We start from the raw sequence: 23,885 nt of genomic DNA, 5'->3' as shown, positions 1-23,885 counted from the left end.
GTTCTTTGAAGTACAACAGCAAGTGGGAGAAGTAAGTAGCTCCAAGCCCATCTGCAAATGACAGGATTTAATTAAATTTAATTAATTAATTCTAGGCCTACTCAAAATCCAATAACAACATCTGTGTTGACATTGAAAAATAGAAAATAAAAACTTCTTTCAAAACATGAAATTTAATTCATTGATTTCTCTTCCCACTTCCAAACCAATGATTTGTTTAGCCTAACCTATGCACAACACTGTTGTGTTCTGCACTTGACCCATGCCAAAAGGATAAAAGCAATGCCTAAAAGACAAGGATGTTCATTACTACACAGGAAGATAATTAAAACTGATTAAATTAAATAGAACACAAAGTAAGACCTGAGAATCAAAGACTTAACATCTTCAAATCAAGAGCATGTTTTGGCTCTGTCAAATTTTAGGAAACGGAAGTTTTGCAGAGAAACCAAATAATAAAAGAAGAATAAAACAAACAAACAAAAAAACTTGAGGGTAGGAACTCTGGTAGATGTAAGTAGGTTTATTTTTGGGCACCTGTTGTAACTTGAGTGTTAAGAAAAAAATAAATCAACCACTGGTTTACTGTTATCTGTATCTTATAAGTAATCTGAGGTAAAATCTTGGTGATAAACATACAATGGTCATTCCGTATCTCCGGGTGGAACACTAACATTGACGATTATAAGCCCAGAAGTCATCAGTTAGATCACTGTATGCTCTTTCACTGAGATAGATAGTCTTCCATACAACTGCACAATGTGTTAACAGGGAAGAAAAGTCTTCTATTAACATTATCCAAAACATCTGGCATGCAGCAGCATGCCTGGAATACACTCAACTCTGAGGATAAGAGGGTTTTGTTACTTCTTCAAACCATACCCATCCCTGATTAATGCTGTCATTGGTTTGTGGTGGTACACAGAAAAGCCGTATCAGTAAGAGAGATGTCAGATGGGTCTTCATAATGCTCAACTTTCTTACCTAAGCTACTTCCTATGGATCTCTCCCATCTTCTGCTGACTGACAGGGTCTTACACTACTCCATTGGGTCTTAAGCTAGCTTTCTAATCAATAGACTATTTTCTGCACTTTTTTTTCCATTGCAGCAGCAATGGACTACGCAAATGACAATCAGACTGAATGACATGCAAAATAAATGACATTCAAAAGAAACATTATTATTAATTTTTAGTTATAAAAGCATTCAAATCCTTTAAAATCAGTATGACCAGGCCTACCTTTCCTCAGCTGTGAGGGCAAATTCATTCCAAGTCCTGTGTTCACATTAACTTTCTAGTTACGAAGTTTATTCTACCCTAAGTTCAACACACCAAATTCTCAAGGAATTATTAAGCACTTGCAACTATAAGGACAGTTAATTATTTCCTTAAAGGGATTGTCCTTTAAATGTACCTGTTTGGAAATTTACATTCAAGCTACAAGATCAGGAGAAATACAAAATGTTCCTGGCCAGCTGCTCCTCTCTCACTCAGGTAATGCACAAATAATACTGGGACTAATCTCTGTATTATATCTATGCTAAATCAAAGGCTTAACACTCCAAAAGTCGGCATCAGCTCAGCACATAGAAAGCAGCTCCAAAGGTGGAGAGGCACACTGCCCAGCAGAAGTGCCTCCTCCATCCCACACTCTCCTGGAATATGTGGACATAAGTAAGGTCAAGCCTCTCATTATCAATCTGACAAAAGGTTTCAAAACTCTGGATTTTGTTATTAGCAATGATTTGCACCTCAAAAATTACGTGCAGGTATGCCAACAGCCCTTTACTTGACTCGTATCAAGTTAGATTAAACAAGTAAGATTAAACATTTGGCCGCACCTCGAGTACTGTGTTCAGTTTTGGGCCCCTCGCTACAAGAAGGACATGCAGGTGCTTGAGCGGGTGCAGAGAAGGGCGACGAAGCTGGTGAGGGGCCTGGAGAACAAGTCCTACGAGGAGCGGCTGAGGGAGCTGGGATTGTTCAGCCTGGAGAAGAGGAGGCTCAGGGGCAACCTTATTGCTCTTTACAGATACCTTAAAGGAGGCTGTAGAGAGGTGATGGTTGGTCTGTTCTCCCACGTGCCTGGTGACAGGACGAGGGGGAATGGGCTTAAGTTGTGTCAGGGGAGTTTTAGGTTGGATGTTAGGAAGAACTTCTTTACCAAAAGGGTTGTTAGACATTGGAACAGGCTGCCCAGGGAAGTGGTGGAGTCACCATCCCTGGAGGTCTTTAAAAGACGTTTAGATGTAGAGCTTAGGGATATGGTTTAGTGGGGACTGTTAGTGTTAGGTCAGAGGTTGGACTCGATGATCTTGAGGTCTCTTCCAACCTAGAAATTCTGTGATTCTGTGATTCTATGTCAGACAAAATGTTCCTATTTATTAACGGGACTTTTTTTTTTTTTTTTTTTTTTTTTTTTTTTTAAGCTACAGGACAATTTTTCATCTTCAGAAACACAAGCTATGGGAGGCCAGTTGGGAAGGACGATGATTCTTCTCTTCTGTTCACATTTCCTTACACCTTATGGAAGGGAAATTGTTTCTTGTGCCAAAACAAAATAAAAACAATAAAATAAACAAAGTAAAAGACTGAAAATAGTAAATGCTGTGACCAAAAGGAACAACTCATTTCAAACAATGTAATACAAATACGTATTAGTAATGCTGTCCCCATGTTGACTACTAAATGTAGGGTATCACTTTACTTGATTTAGGCCACACACTCTTTGCTTGAATATCTATTTCGGATGTTTCTTTTGGGTCAATTTTAACATTAAGAGATCACTCCAGTCCCCTTCCCCACCTCAAAGAGCCAACCAAAAATACACAAAATGTCACAGAATCACAGAATGGCTGAGGCTGGAAGGGACCTCTAAAGATCTTCTGGTCCAACCCCCCTGCTGAGCAGGGTCACCTAGAGCACATTGTGCAGGATGGCATCCAGGCAGGTTTTGAATAACTCCAGAGGAGACTCCACAGCCTCTCTGGGCAACCTGTGCCAGTGCTCTGCCACCCTCTAAGTAAAGAAGTGCCCCCTCATAATTCAGCCAGAACCTCCTGTGCTTCAGTTTGTGCCTGTTGCCTCTTGTCACCAAGCACCACTGAAAAGGGTCCGCCACTGCAATGTGTTCCTGGTTTTACTTCTAGGAAACACAGGGCTGAACTTTGGAGATGAGATAGGAATAACCTTGTTTTTCAATTAGGCAAGAGATAGTGAAACAGTTTTTCAGTGGTTCCAGTGACCAGGTTTTCAACAGTGTTCAGCACTCTGGCACTTCTTGCTCCACTGAGCAAAACAAAAATATTGAACAGTACACACATCTGAGAACTGGTTCCTTCACTTCAGTGCACAACTGTAAATAAAATTCTGTTTATAAAGGCTGCAAAATAAACTGATCTCAAAAAACTCAAGCACTTTTTAAGAGAACATAAGCAAGGTTTTCAAAAATTACACATACTCCATTATGATCTTAACCAATAAACTTCAACCACAAAGAAACTGTCCAAAAGATCAGACTACAATAAGATCATTCCCCAACAGCTACTCCCAAAGTTCACATAATGAGATGTGGAACAACACCATCAGGCACGACTTGAGCAAGCCAAATCTATTTCAACAGATTCTTAAACCCGGTCTCCTGAATAAAAAAGTATTTTGCCTTTTTCTTCCACTCTCACTCCTAAAGATCATGAAATAATGCATCTTTGGATGTAGTTCTCTGAAGTATTCATTCCAGCCGTTGAAAAACTGTAAAAGAATGGATGTCCTCTAGAGCCTCATAATCCTCTAATAATGGTAATAGATCTCTTGCTACTATTCACCAATGACCTCTCAGTCAGACGATTTAATTTCTTCTCCTGCAGCATGGCTGGTTTCACACAGAGTGTAATAACAGTTTTTGCACAACAAGAAAATTCATCCGATTAGAAGGACTATATTAAGTCTTTAATGAACAGCATGTGTCAGTGCAGCTTCTGCAGTCATTTGATTTAAGGCAGCCTAAAAGCTCACACAGTACTCTTCATACATCAGCCTTTTAAAAAGATTTCTGGACTTTCTTGGACAATGTTTCAGATCATTACTCCAAAATGCATCAGCTAAAAATGGATCTAATATAATTGCTCATCACAGAACACGAGGTTTTCAAGCTTTTATTAAGTGGTGAAGGACATAACACACTGTACATACACTGAAGTCCTCTGGAAAGGACTTAATGCAAAGGATAAGGGAAAAAATAATAAACAAATCTAGAAAAATGCCTGCCAAACCAGTTATACTAATTATTTTTAAACCTAGCACAGCTTTTGAAATGCTCCATTAATTTATCCCAGCGACTATGGGCTCTTCATAAGAACAATATTCTGTGTGGCAATGGAGATCTTGTTTGTGAACCTGACTTGTAGAGCTGTAGTAAATGTGAAAAGTATATAAAGGGTAACGTTCTAGAAGTGCATTTCCTGTTTCTGACCCTGTTTTCTCTGGAAACACAATTCTTCAACTCAGATTTTGCATTGCAGTCACTTGTAGCCTTTCTATTCAGTATTCACAACTATCAGCACTAATTGTCTGAACCACAAAATAACAGAACTTCACCAGCAGCATGCCTTAGCAAGTTCACATACTCTGCTGTAGTACAGGAGGTAGTCCATGGTTTGTCTGCAAAGCTCACACTTTCTCATTTTGCCCTGTGGACATTTTATTTACCTTTTGCAATACTAAACTGTGAGGTCTGTCAGCCCAAGTTTACTTTCTTGACTTTTTCTTTTAACCGACTATCAAAGTAATCAGTTATTCCTCCCATATGTGAGTTCCACTGCTTTTTCCCCCAAATACTTTAACTCCAAGAGAAAGCCAAGCCCTAGATAATTGTTCCTGCCTTAGAGAGAGCACTGCACCTACAATAAACAACGTGATAACCTTTCATTGCACTGCTGTACTGCACTGTAATCTCTGTGGAGCCATTAAGTAGACTCAGAACTAAAATAACTTGTCAGAGGCATGACAAGTGCCAGGAGATCCCAAGTTCAACTAAGCTAGGCAGTAAGTCCCAGTCTTAAAAGCATTAAGATCTTTCAGAATAAAGAATATTATTTAGTAGGCAGTAACGCATTAGATAGTGCTAACAGTGGAATATGCAAGTCTCCTTGGCTGTAGTAAGGACTGAGAAGGGAAACATCAACCCAAACACACTATTCTTCGCACTCCGAATTTCCAAAACATTACCCATCCAAACAGCAGCTATAATACTAATTATACTGATTGCTTTATGTGATACTATTAAGAAGACATCTGAATACTTTGCATATTTTGCAGCAAAGTATTTTAAAATCCAGAGTAATTTAAAAGACTAAAACTTCACCATTTGTAGTCCCTATTAGCAAGTTAAATATTCCCCAGTTAGAGGTGATCAACAGTTTTGGGCTTGTGTTTTGCATTTTAAACAACAATTTCTAATTCACATGGAGTTCTACTGATCATTAGGGAAACAAAAAAAATATGATGCAATTGTAAGGGAAAGCTGAAACTGTATCTGGGCAGAAGCTGTTTTTCCCAATGAAGGACTTTCTTACCAGAATGAAAGGCTTCTTAGTTCTGATGTAGACAGACAGCCATCATTAGCTCAAGAGGCTGTATTCATCAATCAATCTTATTTATTGTATTGGTGCACAAAAACTTAGCCTTAAATCAGCAGAACATGCCAAAGTAAATAAATTCACTAACATCTTGCTATACAACAACTTTTAATCCTGTTCCCTATATCTGTCAAAAGCTTCTGCAGCTCTGCTGACTTGCATTTGCATTTGTCTCAAACTGTTAATTTACAGTCAGTTGTGCTATCCTGTATTGCTGCAGTGAAATTCAGAGCAGAATCATTCCCAACAGCCGCAGCTCAGGCCATGCTGCCCAGGTGTCATATTACTTCTGTCATGTTTTTTCAGCAGGTTAGTGTTTCTTTTAATCACTGTCAAATTACACTCTGAACAACTACATCAAATTGTTAATAACCAAAGCATTATGCCTTTACTCTTTCAGTGTCTTCAGTAGGTTACTGACTCATCACAGAACTTGAAGACCTACTGCAGCAAGCCAAGTTTGAGATGGCGTGAAGACAAGAACAGGAAAACCAAAGTAAAAAGCCTGAGCTACCTTGATGGTCTTCACATAGTCAGCCAGTCACAAGAAGAAAACTGGCTTACGAACAGCACTTAGGATCAGAAACGAAGAAAAGTTTCTCAGAATAGGACAGACATATGTCTACTGCAGGTGTTCGAACATGCAGCCAGACTTGCCCACCCTTCTGCTTGACAATAATCAACTCATTTACCAGGCCCAGAGCCTGTATTCCTGCTTATAGAGTATTTAGCAGACATGGCAAAACAGCCACAGTTGGGGTGTGCTGCTCATACTAGTTCTGAATGATTACAGAAAGAGATTTGCAAGAAGAAACTACATTAAAGATGAGACACAGGTTGCTCTCCACAAGCACTGCGGTGCTTTTACAAGTGCAATTCACTTTGCCTGCTCCTGCCCCTTGAATAAAACTACATGCTTCCGAATGAAAGCATGGAAATGAAGTTCTAAAAACTACCTTGCTAAAAAAGTTATGCCAATAAAGCACCAATAAGCTACCTTACGCTTTGCATTCTCTCCCCCCAAAAAGAGTCTCATGCAGTTACAAAAGAATATGCATCTGATACAGTGATTTCTGACTGCTGCCTTAGGATCACACTGCCATGGTCATACCTCAATTTTTCATTACCTGCAAGTTTTACAGTCTTCACCTTGGCATTGATTAGCTTCACCTCTTTCCCATCAAACACGTTTTTAAGCAGCATGTAAGAAATTGAAGTGTCATCTTCCAGCACTACAATCTTATTCCTAACCTGCTTGCTCATTAAAAGATTCCTTTCATTTTTCCTGGAGGTGAGACATGAGAAATTGTATCCTTTTATTCTGCCACATTTCCAACTTGCACTTAAACAATATTGTCAATATTTCATGCACCACAAGCTTGTAACCAGCACAGTAAGCTACCTTTTAATAAGGGCTAAGATAGCATAAGATAAGGCAGGCCACAACTAATGTTGGTCAAATAAGTCTTAACTGGCAATGTCCCTGAAGTCCATTATACCTCACGTAACCCAAAACGCCAGGCCTCTGAAGACTACACTCATATGTGAAACACTCGTAACAGAAACCTGTTAGCAATGCCTGGAATGGATGAGGGAAGATCAGTGGATATGGTCTTCCTGGACTTCAGTATGGCACACCTCCTTGGACACTACCCTCTGTAAGATCCCCACAGTCAGGTTGTTGGTGTATGGGCTGGATGAGCAGTGAGGTGGATCGAAAACCTCAGAGGCTGGTGATCAGGAGAATCAAATCTAGCTGGGAGGTCAGTACCTAGCATTGTACCCCAGGGCTCAATACTGGGTCCAGTCCCGTTCAACATCTTAACAGACTGGATGATGGGTCTGAGTGCACCTGCAGCAAGTCTGCAGGTGACACAAAACAGAGAGGAGTGGCTGATGCACCAGAGGGTTGTGCTGCCATCCAGAGGAACATGGGCAAGCTGGAGAAGGGGTCTGACAGGAACCTCAGGGAGTTCAACAAGAAGAGTAAAGTCCTGCACCTGAGGAGAAACCCAAGGCACCAGGACATGCTGGGGGCCAGCCAGGTGCAAAGCAGCTCTGCAGAAAAGGACCCTGGAGTCCTGGTGGACTCCAAGTTCAGCATGAACCAGCACAGCACCCCCACCACAGAGATACCTAATGGTATTTTTGGCTACATCAGGCAAAGTATGGCCAGCAGGTCAAGAGAGGTGATCCTTGCCCTCTACTGAGCACTGGTGAGGCCACACCTGAAGGATTGTGTCCAGTACAGTACTGGAGACCCCAGCACAAGAGAGACCTAGACATACTGGAAAGAGTCCAACGTGATTAAGGGAAGACCTCTTTTATGAGGAGTGGCTGAGAGGAGTGACAAAAACTGAAACACAGGAGATTCTATCTAAATATCAAGAAGCATTTTTCACTGCGAAGCAGACTGAGCACCAGCAGATGTTACCGAGAGAGGTTGTGGAGTCTCTATCCTTTGACATATTCAAAAGACATCTGGACATAGCCCTGAGCTTACTCCTCTAAGTGCCTGTGCTTGAGCAGAGGAGTTGGACCAGACGACCTGCATTGGTCCATTCCAACCTCAACCATTCTACAATTCTGTAATGCAGAAAACGTTTTTTTAGGAACTCTTAGTGCTTATTTCTTCCTACCACAGACCGAGCACTTACAATCCAGTATGTTTTACTAACAACACGCAGCACTGATATTTTTGTTTAAACAGAGTGGCAAAAAAAGCTGTGACAAATGAAAAGGAAACCAAGCATTCCCTGGAGCAGCAAAACCATCTTCAAATGGCCTCTTGCCACAGCTGAGAAAATCTTTTGCTCTAAGAATAGTGCTGTGCAAGCATGCAGGCAAGTCAGATTTTTTTTTTCCAGACACTTTTTAGTTATCCTCTGTTTTACGTTGTTTAGCCAAGCTCTGGAAAAAAGAGGTACAAAGCTACAACAGAATAGAAGGATTTTAAATCCATAGCTTTAGATAAAGAATTAATTTATGGGCAAGAAAATAGCAATCTTTATAAGAAAATAAGAAAAGATGGTGAAACAGACAAAGAAAGAATGGAAGAAATATCCACGAAAGAGATAACTACTTCATTTTGTGTATTTCTGCCAGGTGCTTAGCTATGAGGAGTCATTTCTAACTTGCAGTATCTCATCATTTCCACTGAATCCAGATCTGTAACATCCCATAGCAGCTCTTCCACACGTGATTCAAGGAGTATACCAAGGACACTGAACAAATATTTCAGAAGAAACAGTCTGGGAACTAGGTCCCGTTCTTATTTTGAATTGTAAATTCAAAATTGTAAAATGTGTAACCTTGCAGGTGGTTCTTAAAAAGTCAAATAAATATCAACACTGAGATTCAAGATTTGTATAAACACTATTATTTTGACTCTGTAATCAACTATACATACACAAAAATGAAATGCTACGTTACTAACATTAGCTTAATAGCAGCAGTATGCACAGGACAAAACAGGAACTACAAAATACAATAAAATGAACAAAGTTCAACACTTCTCTAATTAATTCACATACAACAGGCATTAATATACTCCAACAGTAAATTGACCAGAGACCTTCTTCAGTCTAACTGATGGCTACTTGTTGTTTGAAGTGTGCAACAGCTGTGTTACAGACACTTAAGTTGGTTGCACTTTTCAGTTCAGTTTGCAATTTTCTCTTCACTATTATAGCTGTTGCCAACATGCTACATCCATTGTTTTCTTCCAGACCAAAAAGAAAAGTCAGTGCTATTGAGAGAGGGAGTTAGGAGAATCTTATCAAGTAGAGACAGAGCACTGATGGTATTAAATTAGGATGCTACTTAGTGTCTTTGCTAACTATGGTGCATTGTGCAAATTAACTAAAGCAAGAAGCTTGGGCCCCTTACCAAGGTCAATCTCCTAGTAAGAGTGTGAGCCTATCTTAAGAAACTGGCAGAAAGTGGTCCTGCAGATGGACAAGAGCGAAGGAACAACTGAGTCTGCACAGAGACAAGAGGTCAACTAGCGGTGACGAGGAAGAGTCATCAATCTTCGTCCCCACGACCTCCAGACGACCACCACCAGGATACACTGCGCAAGCGCGGATGGGAGGAGTTTACGGAAATGATACCTTGGAACTAATTTTAATATGAAGTGGGGACAGGTTATGCATATATATAGGTGTATTGTGAAACTTCATGCATATGTAACCCTTCACTGCATATAACCAAGGCAAGTTGCCACGTCAGGTGCGCACGACTTTGGTGGAACTACCTACCCCCTGTGCTGCCCAGCACAGAATAAACACACCTACTGTACAATCTGACTGATCGTGGAGTCTGCTTTCTGCGAGTCACTATAGCTACAGACACCACAATCAAACACACTTTTAATGACACTTAAACATTCCTTTTTAAATTTCTCCCTCCAAATGATGAAGTCTACTTCATCAAGCTGTAGTGAGAAACGCCATGAGTTAAATATATTTGGAGGTCACCCACTTCTTGGAAACCTAACTACACTGTAGAACAATGCATCCAAAAGCTTTTTGTTACTTTAGTTAAGATGTAAATAATATAATTTCCTTTCCCCCTAATAATGATCTTACAGTTTGAGTAAACGAACACATTCTACACATTCTTCCATGCCTACATAATGCTCACAGTCCTGATGAGTAGTTACACAGCAGAAGTCCACCACTTTTTCCAGACTAAGAAACAGAATTTTTAATCTGTTACTACGTGTCTAAACAGAAGTCAGAATCACTTCTGTCTTGGTTACAGCTTGTATAGAGTTAATTTTCCTCCTAGTAGGTGGTATGGTGCTGTGTTTTGGGTTTAGGATGAGAATAATGCTGATAACACATAGATGTTTTAGTTGCTGCAGAGCAGTGCTCACACAGAGCCAAGGCCTTTCCAGCAACTTGTGCTGCCCTGCCAGCGAGGAGGCTGGGGGTGCTCCAGGAGCTGGGGGGGACAGCTGGCCCAGCCTAGCCAGAGGGGTGTCCCACACTGTATAACATCATGCTGAACAATAAACTGGGGTGGCTGGCCAGAGGGTGGGGGGTGGGTGAGGCTGCGTGGGGACAGGCTGGGCATCAGTCAGCAGGTGGTGAGCAATACCACTGGGCATCACTTGCTTGGTATATTCTTTTACTATTTTCATTATTATCTTTCCCTTCCTCTCTGTCCTATTAAACTGTCTTTATCTCAACCCACAAGCTTTTACCTTTCCTCCCTTCCCCCCTGCAATTCTCTTCCCAATCCCACTGGGTAGGGGGTGGGGGGAATACTGAGAGAATGCCTGTGTGGTCCTTACCTGTCTGTTGGGTTAAACCACAATATTCTCACATATAATCCAATAAATAAATAAATAAACCTGTGTTGAAAAGAATGAGGTTAGAGATCATTTAGGCAAACTTGACATCCAGTAAGGCCATGTGCCCTGAGGGGATGCACCCACAAGTAGTGAAGGAGCTGGCTAACATCATTGCTGGGACACTCAACCGTCTTTGAAAGGTCATGACAGTCCGGAGAGATGCCAGAGGACTGGAAGAATATGAATGTCACCCTAGTCTTCAATAAGGGGCAAGAAGAAGGACCCAAGGAACTAAAGGGCAGCCAGACTCACTCAGTCCCTGAAACTTGGAGTCCATCTTTCATGGGAGTATCGCCATGGGGGTCAACAATCCCCATGGTTGGTGATAACATTAGGCTAGTGAGGCCATAAAGAACGTGAGTTAGAGGGAACAAAGAAGGGTGATTCAGGAGGCACAGTGTTGTCTCAAACTGTTTTCTCCAACCGTTAAGACGTGGAAGTGGCTAAATACTTGCTGTTGCCAGGCAAAGTTGTTAACCAATGAATAGCTACTGGGAAAGTATCGCTTGTAGAGCTAACAGTATAAGAAGGGAGGCTGTCCTCAATACAGTAGTTGAAGTTATTGCTCCTTAAAGAAATCCTGGTGTCCGAGTGGTCATTACACCACAATCTTTAAGCATGTGGAAGACAAGAAGGTGATCAGGAGTAGCCACCATAGATTCACCAAAGGGAAATCATACTTAACATGATTGTCTTCTATGATGGGACAACTGGACTGGATAGCTGAGGGTAAAGTAATGGATGTTGTCTACCCAGACTTCAGCAAGGCTTTTGACACTCTCCTGTGATATCCCCCTAGGCAAGCTCAGAAAGCGGCATGCTGGATGAGTGGACCATGAGGTGGCCTGAGAACTGCCTGTATGTCAGGTCTCAGAGGGTTCTGATCAGAGGCACAGGGGCTAGTTTAAGGCCTGTAGATAGCAGGGTGCCCTACGGGTCAATACTAGGTCCAGAAATGTAAGTAGAAAGACATGGAGCAAGTCCAGTAAAGGGCTATGTTGTGGTGTAACCCAGCAGGCAGCTCAGCAACACAGCCATTTGCTCACCACCCCACACACCAGTGGGATGGGGGAAAGAATCATGAGGAAAAAAAAAGTAAAATCCCATGGGTTGGGATAAAAACAGTTTAATAGGACAGAAGAGGAAGAGACATAAATAATAATAATAAATAATGATAATAATGATGAAAGTAAATGATGCACAATGCAGCTGCACACCACCTGCTGACTGATGCCCATCCCCAAGCAGTGGCTCCCTCCAACCAGTCCAGCCACCCCATATTAATTGTTCAACATGATGCCATATGGTATGGGATGGCCCTTTGGCACTTTGGGCCAACTGCCCTGGTTCTCTCCCCTCTCAGCTCCTTGTGCACCCCCAGCCTCCTCACTGGCAGGGTGGTATGACAAGCTGAAAAGTCCCTGACTTACTGTAAGCACTACTCTGCAACTAAAATATTGGTGTGTTATCAGCATTATTCTCATCCTAAATCCAAAACACAGCATTGCACCAGCTACTAGGAGGAAAATCAACACTACCCCACCCGGAACCAGGACAGGCTACTAAAACAGTTGAGGGACTGGAACATCTCTCATGTGAGAATAGGCTAGGGCTTTTTCAGATGATTCTGCCTGAAGAAGAGAAGGTTTAGGTCAATCCGACTAATATGGGTAAGTATCTGAAGGGAGGGTGTCAAGAACATGGGACCAGATTCTTCTCAGTGGTGCCCAGTGACAGGACAAGAAGCAACAAGCACAAGCTGAAATACAGGTAGTTCTGTCTGAACATAAGGAAAAAATTCTTTACTGTGAGGGTCATTGAGCACTTGAACAGCTTCCCAGAGACACTGTGGAGCTTCCTTCCCTGGAGATATTCCAAAGCTGTCTGGACACAGTCTGGGGTAATGTGCTCTAGGGAACCCTGCTTGAACAGGGAAATTGGACTACATCTCCAGAGATCCCTTCCAACCTCAAGCATTCTGTGACTCTGAAATATAATTAATATCCACAAAAAGCAACTATGACACAGGAATATGATTGTATACAATGCTAGAAATACAATAAAGTTTACAAAATACAACAAGTTCAATCAAGCTGAGAAAAAAATTAAAGAAATTGCATGCTCCCAGATCTGTTTCAATCTACTGCACATGGAAAACACCCACAAAAGAAAACAACAAAACAAAGGAGCATTTGACAGAAAATTGAACAGACATATTTAAGAAACTTAACAGTAGGCAACCCACGAAAGATGGAGATGGCACCAAGTTTAAAAACTTCTCCAGCTTGAGAACTACAGTTATCTCCCAGAGCAGTGTATAATGGTCCATACTGTTTCAGTACATGTTTAATAGCAAGCACATCCTGGACTGCAATGTAGAATTCAGTACTCTAAGACATCAAGCACACACTCCATAAGCCTTATCTTTTCCCAACTTTTGTGCTACAGACTATGATAGCTATTTGAAACAGAAAGTAATTTTAAAAGTGAAGCAAACTTGTCTCTACAGCGTATCTGAGACTTGAAGCAACACTTTTCCCTTCCCCACATTTTTCTATTTCATAAGTTAAGACTGTTGTTTATACACAATGACTCTTCTGCTACATATTACTGTATCTACATTAAAAAGCCAGATATCTACATTCATCTTTCTAAAATAGGCAAGAAAGTATAAGCATACTGCATAAATCTGGCTTGAATTCACTACTGAAGGAGGGAAGGATGGTACAGACTATGGAGATATTTTTAAAAAGCATGACTGCATACATTATAATGGAAGTGGCAGTCCTCCAGTAACCACAAAAGGACAAAGGGAGCAGCAATATGCAATCAACAGAAGCCAGAAATGGTTTAGTAGCCTCTTTTCAACTTTTTTTGTGTGTGTTGTATTTTCATACTAATTAGGTAGTTTTGCTAAATAAGCCAGTTGTTTTCCTAAGCCTGAAGAACCGATAAACACTACAAAACAGAGAAATAATACATACGTATTTGTGTGTACATGCCACACAAAATTTTTCATCTTGAAAAGCCCGAAAAGGACCAGGGGAGTTCTGGTGAGCTTTGGGTTTGTGTACATATACAAGTGTGTACATGTTCACATGTGCATCTCTAAAGGCACTCCCCACAGGGGAGTCCAGTGGAGGGCAGTCCGTATCAACAACTGCAGCGGAGCTGTGGCCTCAGGGGCTCTTAGGTCCAGATGCCAGCAAATGGGGAGACCGGGATCCAGAGGCCAACCTGCATGCACACAGTGTCTGAGCCCTGCTGCTGCAGAGATCCGTACTGAACACATATACACATTCCCACTAGCAGACCTTCAACCTGCACAGCTGAAAAGGGGAGCAGCATGAGGCCACTGGTGCTCTTTGTGTTCATGAGTGCTTTGCATCTCTGTATTATATAAATACAGCCACAGATATGTGATGTACACGTGCTCCATGTGCATGTACCTACTGGGAACACAAACTCAGTCTCACCACTTGCTGGACCTGAGGGCAAGAAGTGGTGGCAGCCTTGTCCCTCTCCTGCTGCAGAATCAAGCCCTATCCCTGCAGCAAAATTCAATAACATTAAGTTTTTACCTGAGAACAATCAGCTTTGGCTACTTCTGTAGCAGTCTGGAGCACATTTCGAAGACTGTCTCCGTTTTCTTGTATCAATAGATAAGCCAGCAGGAGGAAAACATGGGCAGGGACTTGAGTTGTAATAGGTAGCAGTGATTTCACTGAAGATAACCAGCCAGTAACTGCAGTCTTCTCTTTCATGAGCTCTACAATCTTCCAGGTGGTGTACAATGAACTGTAAGAGCTGGTTATTGGAAAAAGGAGTTTGCAGGACATCTGAAAACCAGCGAAACACAGAAACAAAACTTTCAATCCAACAGGTAAGGTAAAGAAAGAACAAAAAAAAACCACCAACCAAACAAACAATAACTTAATCAATTCTGTCATCCAAAGCAAGTATTTTGTTTGAGAATCTCAACTCAATAAATGTAAAGAATAATTCACAATACATTTCTTTACAATCCTTTATGTGAATTCTCCTACTAAGGATGATTGAATGCATTGATAATTCTTTACTTGGGAGATTCCCCTTTATTTGGCATCCATCTTTCCTGTAGGTAAATGCACTAAAATGTGTATAATAAAATTGGAGTGCCTAAAACCCTTACATTCCTGATCATGACGTGTCCATCACAAAAGTATAGGCTTATAATAATAATATTTACATATTTTAAGGAAATCCTCTTACATTTTATAGCACTCAATAAAACACCACAATCTCTTGCTGACAAGATAACTTGGAGCCAACAATCTCCTCTCGATAAATTTGCAATCAACAACATAAATCTATGAAACTGCCATAGATATAGCTACTTAAACTTTATCCAAGGACACAGAGTCAACTAAGAGCATTACTGTCTGTAAGTTATGCTGTTTAGTTGTCTGACTCTATATCTTAGTATCTGAAAACAAGATCAGGCTGTTAAGGTCTTTTTTCTTTTTTCTTTTTAAAGCCTGGAAAAACTGCTGAAGTTGTTAGAGCCTGAAATATTATATTGATATTTCCCATCCCTCCTTAGTTCTCATAAGGCTGTGTTACACAATTATACTCTCTCCTTTCTCCTGTTACTTCACCTGCATGGAAAGAAGCTATTACCATATTTTAACTTTAATGGTGCACTTCATTCAAGCAAGATAGGCAGAAAATCTCAGGCTGACAATGCTGAAAAGCGTACACAAATCCCTTAATGGCAAAAATGCAGATAAGGTCAGCTATGTCCTAACAAGCTGAACAATTCCCCATTACCACCACTACCAAAAAAAAAAAACTGTGAAGAAAATACACCATAACTAAATTAAGTTCTTAAATACTCTTATTCAGGACAATCCTCAGGTGGCTTCCAAAGTTCTCCTAGAAGGTGGAGACTCCACAACCTCTCTGTAAGCAACGTGTGCCAGTGCAGAGTCACCTGCACAGTAAAGAAGCACTTACTGATGTTTAGACTAAACCTTCTGTTTGTGTCTATTGCCTCTGAGCCTGTCACTGGGCACCACTAAAATGGGCCTGGCTCTGTCTTCATTGAATCTTCCCTTTAGGTATTGATATACATTAATGAGATCCCTTCTAAGACTCTTCTCCTCTAGGCTAAGAAGTCCCAGTGTCTCAGTCTTTCCCAGAGGAGAGATGACCCAGTCCCTTGATCATGTTTTTGGTCCTTTGTTGGGCCCTCTCCAGTATGTCCATGTCTCTGTTGCACTGGGAGCCTAGAACCTGTACTGGACACGGTACTCCAGGTGCAGCCTCACCAACTCTGAGTAGAGTAGGAAATGGAAGATGAAACTGGAGTGAGATTTTGGGACAAGAAAATTGGATTTGGTATGTTTTTCTGTCAAGTCATCACATCAACACGCTCCCAACACCAAATAACAGAGGTGTAAATAAGAAAGGAAGCTTAGCTTCTACAGCGGTAAGTATATCTTGATCAAGAAACTTCTTATCACCTATTCTCAGAACAGAGGAAACAGATAGGTAGAGGGTCCCACATGAACAAATTAAAAATGAGAACACAAAAATACAACAGCACAGATTAAAATGAGCCAAGATAACCAGCTGGTAAGGAAAAGCATGTAGATCAGCAGAATAAGCAAGATTCTGAAAGAGATAAAATAAGTAAAGCTGATATAGTTCTCTACCAAGTCCTGTTAATTAATCAACGGTGCTGGTGAATTCTTTAATCTATATGGTCTCTTAAAGGAAATAAATTCATGTAATAAATAAAATGATATCTAGCATACACACTTACATTTTACTAGCAGTCTAGTTGTATGTATTATGCATAGCTTTGACTGTTTCCATACAACATATTATATGGATAAGCTAATAGGTGTCGTCTTTACTAGTCAGATAAGCATGATGGAGCAAACTGTTACATGTATCTGCTATCTGTCCCAAAAAAACAAAACAAAACAAAACAAAAAACAAAGCCCAAACCACAGAGCCTTACCATTTCCTTTCTATCCTTCACACCCTCCTCTTGTAACATTCCCAAAAGATTTATAGCCAGCTGCTGCCTGGTAGCTCCAGAATCATCCTCTGGTAAGCAGTCCCCAACTGATGAAGAAGATAAGATCTGTAGCACAGGCATCACCAAAACAAGGGCTGTGGCTGAGACATTCTGGGTTTCTGAAGAGGAAAGGATCTTGCAGGCTATTAAAAAAATGTGGGGACAAAGGGAAAAAAAAAAAAAAAGATCAATTAATGAAAAAAAATAATAATTTCTACTTTTAAGTATGAAACAAACATTTCCAGGGAACACTCTGATCAAACAAAGTAACAGTCTCAAGAATCGAGACTACGTACATAACAGAGTCAAAATGCAAAATATTGTTGGTAAAACGCTATTTAGACACCCATATACTTCTGTTCTTTACTGCAAAGTACCTGATGGCAGCAACAAATACAATAATGGAATGTAGCATAGTCTCTCATTTTTACTGAACTAACTCCATTAAACAAAACTGTTAAGTCAAAAGCTCAAACATCACTGAGACTGCCAAGATTGCTCTCTTTAGATCTGTCAGAAGAAACCAATCATGATGCATGAATCTCAGTTGAGAAGGTCCTGTTGTGGACTTAAAAATCAAACAAACCTCAGGACAGCAGGGAGCTTAGAATACAGTAACATTCATTGGGAAAGTCAGGGAAAAATTATCCTTATTGCCATCACATCAAATGTTACTTTTTAAATCAAGGAAACATGCTACTTAAATAAAAACATTTCACAACTCAATCTAACTTCAGGGGAACGCAGTGCCTATTTTCCAAATACAAAAGTAAATATACAGTCTGCAGAGTGTGGATTCCTCTTTCACAAGAACTTTACCTAGACTCAGGACAGACTTCTGCTGACTTTCTGGTGTTTGCAGCAGTAGAAATGCTAGCCCAATTATACACTGTTCCGCTGGAAACACCTACAGAGAAAAAGAAAAAGAGGTTCAAGTTATCTTTGTTTTTAGAGGGGATAAATAGTAGAAATAAACAGCAAACAAAACTCCTTAAGGAGTTTCTCCATGCATTGTAGTGGATGCACAAACAGTGACACAGTGTATGCAATGAAGAATACAAACAGGGTGTTAGAAGTATTTTAATAGAATTACTACAACTTCGTAATTTGTTACATCATTCAAACCTTTTTAACTCAGTTTAAACCAACTTCCATGGTAAAAAGCTAACTTACACATTACAGCACCAGTTAATTTCTTTCCTCCTGGAGGTTTTTAAATGAGAAAAATATAGCTTTCAAAACAGCACTGGTCACTTGCAGATTAATGTCATGCATCAATATCATGTCTTTGACACAACATTCTTAAAATTTAAGGGTTTTGTTTGTTTGTTTTTTTCTTTTTAACCCTCCCTGCCCCCCAAGCTCTTACCTCTTTTAAAAGCTCAAAGTTGTCCTCTATTAAGGATATCAAAGATGAACATTCTCCTGTTATATTTAAACACACTTCACAGAAGCATATCAGTTGCAGACAAAATTGGGATAACTGGTCTTTCCAAAATGCGGGATAGCGCAACAGGCTGAGGAACAGCTCTTGCAGAAAAAACAAGGCTTCTGTAACTTGTGGCAAGTCTTTAAGCTGTAAACAGGTAATTAAAAAACACGTTCTGGTTTAGTTGCCCTTCCCTATCCATGCAAGATTTCCCCAGCTTTAACATTACTTCTACTAGCTCTACAGTCTTCTCATTGCAAATATTAGTAAGACTTTGAAGATATATCTATGAACTAAATTCAGGAATCTCTGATATACATTACTACAGAATTGACTGATTTAAGGTCCTAAAATAGGATTAGAAACACATGAATGAATAAAAAGGCTTCTTGGTAGCTGATGAGAAAAATCCCATGCTCCTCAAATGCAGTAGCAAATACATCCAATTATTGGGGTTCTATCAGCCAAATAAAACAACCTGTATGGGGATTTCACACAATTATGTTCTTGTAACAGAAATATCCTAGAAATATCCTGCTTTAGGATATTTCCTTGTAATGCAACCAAGATTTAACATACATGTATGTCTCAAAAGAGAAGTGCAGTGGTATTATCTTCCTCCAGAGCACCACGTAATTTTTAACAGTTACAAGAAATGAAAAGCCATACTCAAAGAAGTGGCATATCCCAAAGCACTTGGTGCTATACTTAAAAGCCAAGCAAATAGTTTTCCAGTCACAGGTTGCCTTAAAATGCTAATTCTTCAGATATGCCTATCGCACTTCTACATTTCTGCACTTGGAAGTTCCAGTTCCAAGCAAACCTTGCTGTTCTGCTACAAACCCTGAAGCCAGCATTAGGATAACACAGCAGCCTTGCCTATTCTTGATTTTTAGTCCCTTTGAGTAAATTCTGTGAATCATCTGCTCTAACCAGAACCCTCATGCTCACTGAATTCTTCAGCAGAAAAGTCTGCAAGTGACCAAATGTACTTTTGACCAGTGTCTGATATTGTAAGGAATTAGGAAGCATTTCAGCATTTCTACAGTTACAGAATGATAGAATCATTTAGGTCGGAAAAGACCTTCAAGATCAATCTGACCTACTAAGTCCCATCACTAAACCATGGCCTTTAATGCCACTTCTACACATCTCTTAAGTACCTCCAGGGATAGGGACTCCACCTGGGCAGCCCACTGCAGTGCTTGACCACCCTTTCCATCAAGAAACTCTTCCTAATATCTCAGTACAAAGGATTAAGTGAGGCTGGCCTTAAAGGAAGATTAAGAAGAACCTGGGGTTCAGAGAAGAAAGGAGGAGGAATGACAGTACATTAAACATGCTTCTTCAAGCAGTATTTCCCTTTCCATTGTGAAATTATCTCAGGCAAGGCAGAAACACACAATGGATAAAGCTAAAGTATTCACAGAAGTTTAAAAAAATGGAAATTAATGTTAAAAAAAAAAAGGGGGGGGGGGGGGGGAAGTCCCAATGAGCACAGAGGAAATAAAGGTTCATAACCGAGTTTACAGGTTGTCTTCAGTGCCATTTCGTGGCTAATTTTTACCAAGTCAGAATCTTGGTCATACATTAAGGACACAATGTTTCCCTGAACATCTCGTGGAATAAAGACAAAAAATCAGAAGCATCCCTATGACTAAAAAGGACAGCAAGTACTTGCCATCACAAAGACTAGACCAGAACCATGACAGATGTGTATAATAAAAATTATTTGTCCATGACACGTGTGTATAATACAAGTTATTTATACAATATACATTATTTGTAATACAAATTACATTGTGAGAAGTAGCTACCAGTAAAAAATATACTTTACTAGTAAAATCCCTAGGAGAAAGAAGTTATTATATTTCCTTGTAGCCTATTTAGTTTGACATTATGACTATTTTCAAACCCTCTCTGTATGGCAATAATACCACAACACATCATGTTTACTTGCAACTAAAGATGGTGTTCTAACTGTATTACGGAGGAAAGAAAAAGGTACACTGAGAGAACAAAAAAGCTTGACCAATGTCACAGTAAAGCATGAGGCAAAGCAGAGCTATTAACTTGAATCAATACCCTAGATCTAAAAGGGACAGAAAAACTGAATCCTAGCTCCAAGCAACTGTCATTGTCAACTAAAAAGTACATTCAAAAGCTTCAGTATATTACAGAGGGGCTAAGTTTTGCCTTTAGATCCATTAATCCCTCTGTTACAAAGAGGAACACAGAAATACCTAGAAGTACTTAAATCATGCTTCTCGTTGTACTGGGTCTGGCTGGAATGTTAACTTTCCCGGCAGCAGCCCATTCAGTGCCGTACTCTGTACTTGTAGCTGGAACAGCAGTGTTATCACACCAGCGTTGTGTCTACTGCTGAGCAGCAGTGGCACAGCATTGGGCCTTTCTCTAACCCTCCTAGGGGGTGGGCAAAAAGTGAGGAGAGAAACATCACTAGGGCAGCTGACCTAAACCAATCAAAGGGATATTCCATACCATGTGGTGTCACACTCAGCAATAAAAGGTGGAAACAGGAAGAAGAGGGGAGGGGTGGGCTCTTCTTGTGAAAACGTCGGTCCTCCTCTCGAACACCGGCTGCGTGCGTTGAGGCCTTGCTTCAAGGACGTGGTCAATCATCGCTCATTTGTGGGAAGTAGAGAGTAATTTCTTTCCTCTGCACTTCCATATAGCTTTCATTTATTTTGTTTGTTTGTTTTCCTCCCTTTTCCCCTTTCCCTTTTATTTTCCCCTTAGTTAAATTGTTTAGTTCATGGTAGTCTTTATTTAATTATTATAATTATTTCCCTTTAATTAAATTATCCTTATCTCAACCCGTGAGTTGTTCTTTGCTTTACTTCTCCCCCTCCTTATCTAAAGGAGGGGGAGTGAGAGAGCGGTTGTGGGGTTTAGCTGCCCAGCACAGTAAAACCACCACACTCGTATAGTTTGTTTCATTTTGATACAATTTTTAAGCTAACAGGACAATATGTTTTTGACAAACAGACTACAATTTAACAATATTCATGGGTATCTCCTACAAGATTACTGTATGTTTCCTGAGCAACTAATGGTAAATAGATGTTGTAAACATCTTGCAAATTGCATCTTAATAGGCAGATTTAAACACCTAAAAAATAATCACTTTCTCCTAGGGACAGTTTATTAGATTTCTCTGCTATCAACTAATGAGGTCTACAGGAAATGGAAGACAGTGCTATATTTGCACACTTGAAAGGCAGTAATAGTACTATCACTGCCCTGATAGTATTCATAAAATGCAACGTTAGGCAACAACTCTACCTGAAGGTGTGGAATCAAATCATATAGAAGTTGAAGAATCTGGCGTTCCAGCACAGATGGTGCTTCAGTGTGCTTTGGACCACGTGGCTGAAGTAAAATCCTAAGTAATCCCATTCGCAGTTCAGCATTTTCTCGTAACTGAGATGGTTCACAATACAGGTATCTTAGAAATGGAGCCATTATACCAACACAAGAACTTTGTGCCCTGCAGTTCAAAAAATAAGTTTGCCAAGATTGTTTTCTACTATAAACTCAACAAGCTACAAAGAAAACCCAAGCAATGTGACATTCCCTGGGTCTGCAGTAATTTACAGGATAGAATTAACAGAAAGGTGCTATGACAAGCATTAATAATTCTCACCAAAAAAAAGTTTGACTTACTGGCACAAAGAACTTACACAAGACCACAAACAGCAATTATACAATGAAGTGCATTCAGATAAGACAGTATTTAAGCATGACTATGACTTGAAATATACTTGCAGATCATGATACAAGGCTTTTTTTTTTTTTTTTTTTTAAAGTCATCAATTCAAGAAAGTGACTTTCCTTGCTGAATGTCCAAGAGACTATTGTATCATACTGAAGCAGTACTTGGACAATACTGTTCAGAAACACTTCAAACTACAAGAAATGATTTCATTTTAAAAGAGCCATCCATTCCTTCCTAGTTGTTTCCTATAGTTGTTAAAGACCATTGGCCAAAAACAGGTTGTTTAACTTCCATAGCTTTCTGACAAATAATTTATCATAGAATAAGTCTTCCAGTTTGACCATGTTAAAAATACCAGCTGATCTTGACATTATTAGAACAAGCAAATTAAGTTAATGGTCAATACATTAAAAATATACAGAGAATCAAAATTGTTTCAAACAAGACTCAATCCTGATGTAGAGCTTGAACATAACTCCATAATAAACCCACATCAGTATATTCTCAGTATAGAAGTTAGTCCACAGAAACCTTTATACAAAAAGCAACAAGGAAGTTTAAGGTGTCTGCCAAGTAAGATTAACTCCTATTTTAATGCCATATAATACACCAGTAACAAATTCACAGTTCATTCCACCGGTCAGACCTCTGACAAGACTCTTCTTGAGTCCCAGATTTACCAGCTGAGTAGAGAAACAAATCTGAAGATAACATTTTAAAGACTGATTATTTAAATTGAACAATTTTTTTTTATTATTATTTTTTAATTATTTTTTTTTTATTTTTTATTTGAGAGTCTCACTGCTGATCACATAGCTAAGGTCTACCAGACATTTAAGAGATTAATGAACTTATTTTACTTGTTTAATCAGAACAACAGAATACAGAAGTCAGTTTCACTGTACCATTGCTCTGCTGGATTTGCGCAAGTCTGAGAAAACAGGAGGAAGGAGATCCTTTTTAACTGAAATGCATACATATGGCTGTAAAAATTACTGAAAACATTTGCCTGCAAGGCTGCTACAACATTTGGTATCTTACACTGAAGATTTATTGGACAAGTTTCTTGGAGATGAGCATGAAAAAATGTTGAAATTGTTGATAACTTAGATATTTGTTTCTTGTTAAGGTTTTCTATAATATGACTGTGCCATCGATTTTCAAGAATTATGCACCATTTGTAGAGATCTCATCCATAGGTATGAGATATAAACTCCCATGCTTTCTCTGCATTGTTTGCATGTTTTGCTTATATCTGCATCATCCTCATCTAAGGAGTCAAAATCTTGGCAAACATTGATCATTTTTTATCCCTGTAAAACTCCACTTGCCAAAATACGCCTGAGAGCACAGTTTTCAATGGGATTAGTAAAGTGTTTTTCTATTAGTAGCTCAATTACAGTATCCATGGTATCTGGCATATAACAGGGATCCATTTTTTTTATTTTTTTTTTTTACTATTATTCTCTGTAGTATATTATATTCTAACATATTATTTACTATTATGAGACTTTATTTTTACCTCTGCTTACAAAAGCAAGTAATCAAAATTGATTGTTTTCAAGCAAGTTTCTCAAAACATTATCAACTTTGCACAAATTTCTCCAAATCCATGAAAAAAAATATTAACACAGAAGAGTTAAGAAATCAAAA

At 39.6% G+C, this 23,885-nt stretch overlaps 1 protein-coding gene across 1 annotated transcript in view; it reads right to left on the bottom strand.

The window, feature by feature from the left end:
• FOCAD (focadhesin) overlaps nucleotides 1–23,885 on the bottom strand; it is a 123,134-nt gene that overhangs the window by 71,484 nt on the left and 27,765 nt on the right. Inside the window, exons 8-12 of the mRNA XM_082783788.1 lie at nucleotides 21,800–22,004; nucleotides 18,434–18,640; nucleotides 17,884–17,971; nucleotides 17,005–17,207; nucleotides 14,579–14,836 (exon numbers count right to left, since the gene is read on the bottom strand). Coding sequence (XP_082639914.1) covers nucleotides 14,579–14,836; nucleotides 17,005–17,207; nucleotides 17,884–17,971; nucleotides 18,434–18,640; nucleotides 21,800–22,004 — 961 coding nt within the window. The remainder of the gene's footprint in view (nucleotides 1–14,578; nucleotides 14,837–17,004; nucleotides 17,208–17,883; nucleotides 17,972–18,433; nucleotides 18,641–21,799; nucleotides 22,005–23,885) is intronic.

Source organism: Aythya marila (assembly GCF_965140915.1).
Source record: "Aythya marila genome assembly, chromosome: Z".
Lineage (NCBI taxonomy): Eukaryota > Metazoa > Chordata > Aves > Anseriformes > Anatidae > Aythya > Aythya marila.
Note: the sequence above shows the minus strand (reverse complement) of the source record. Positions and strands in the feature narration are given on the sequence as shown.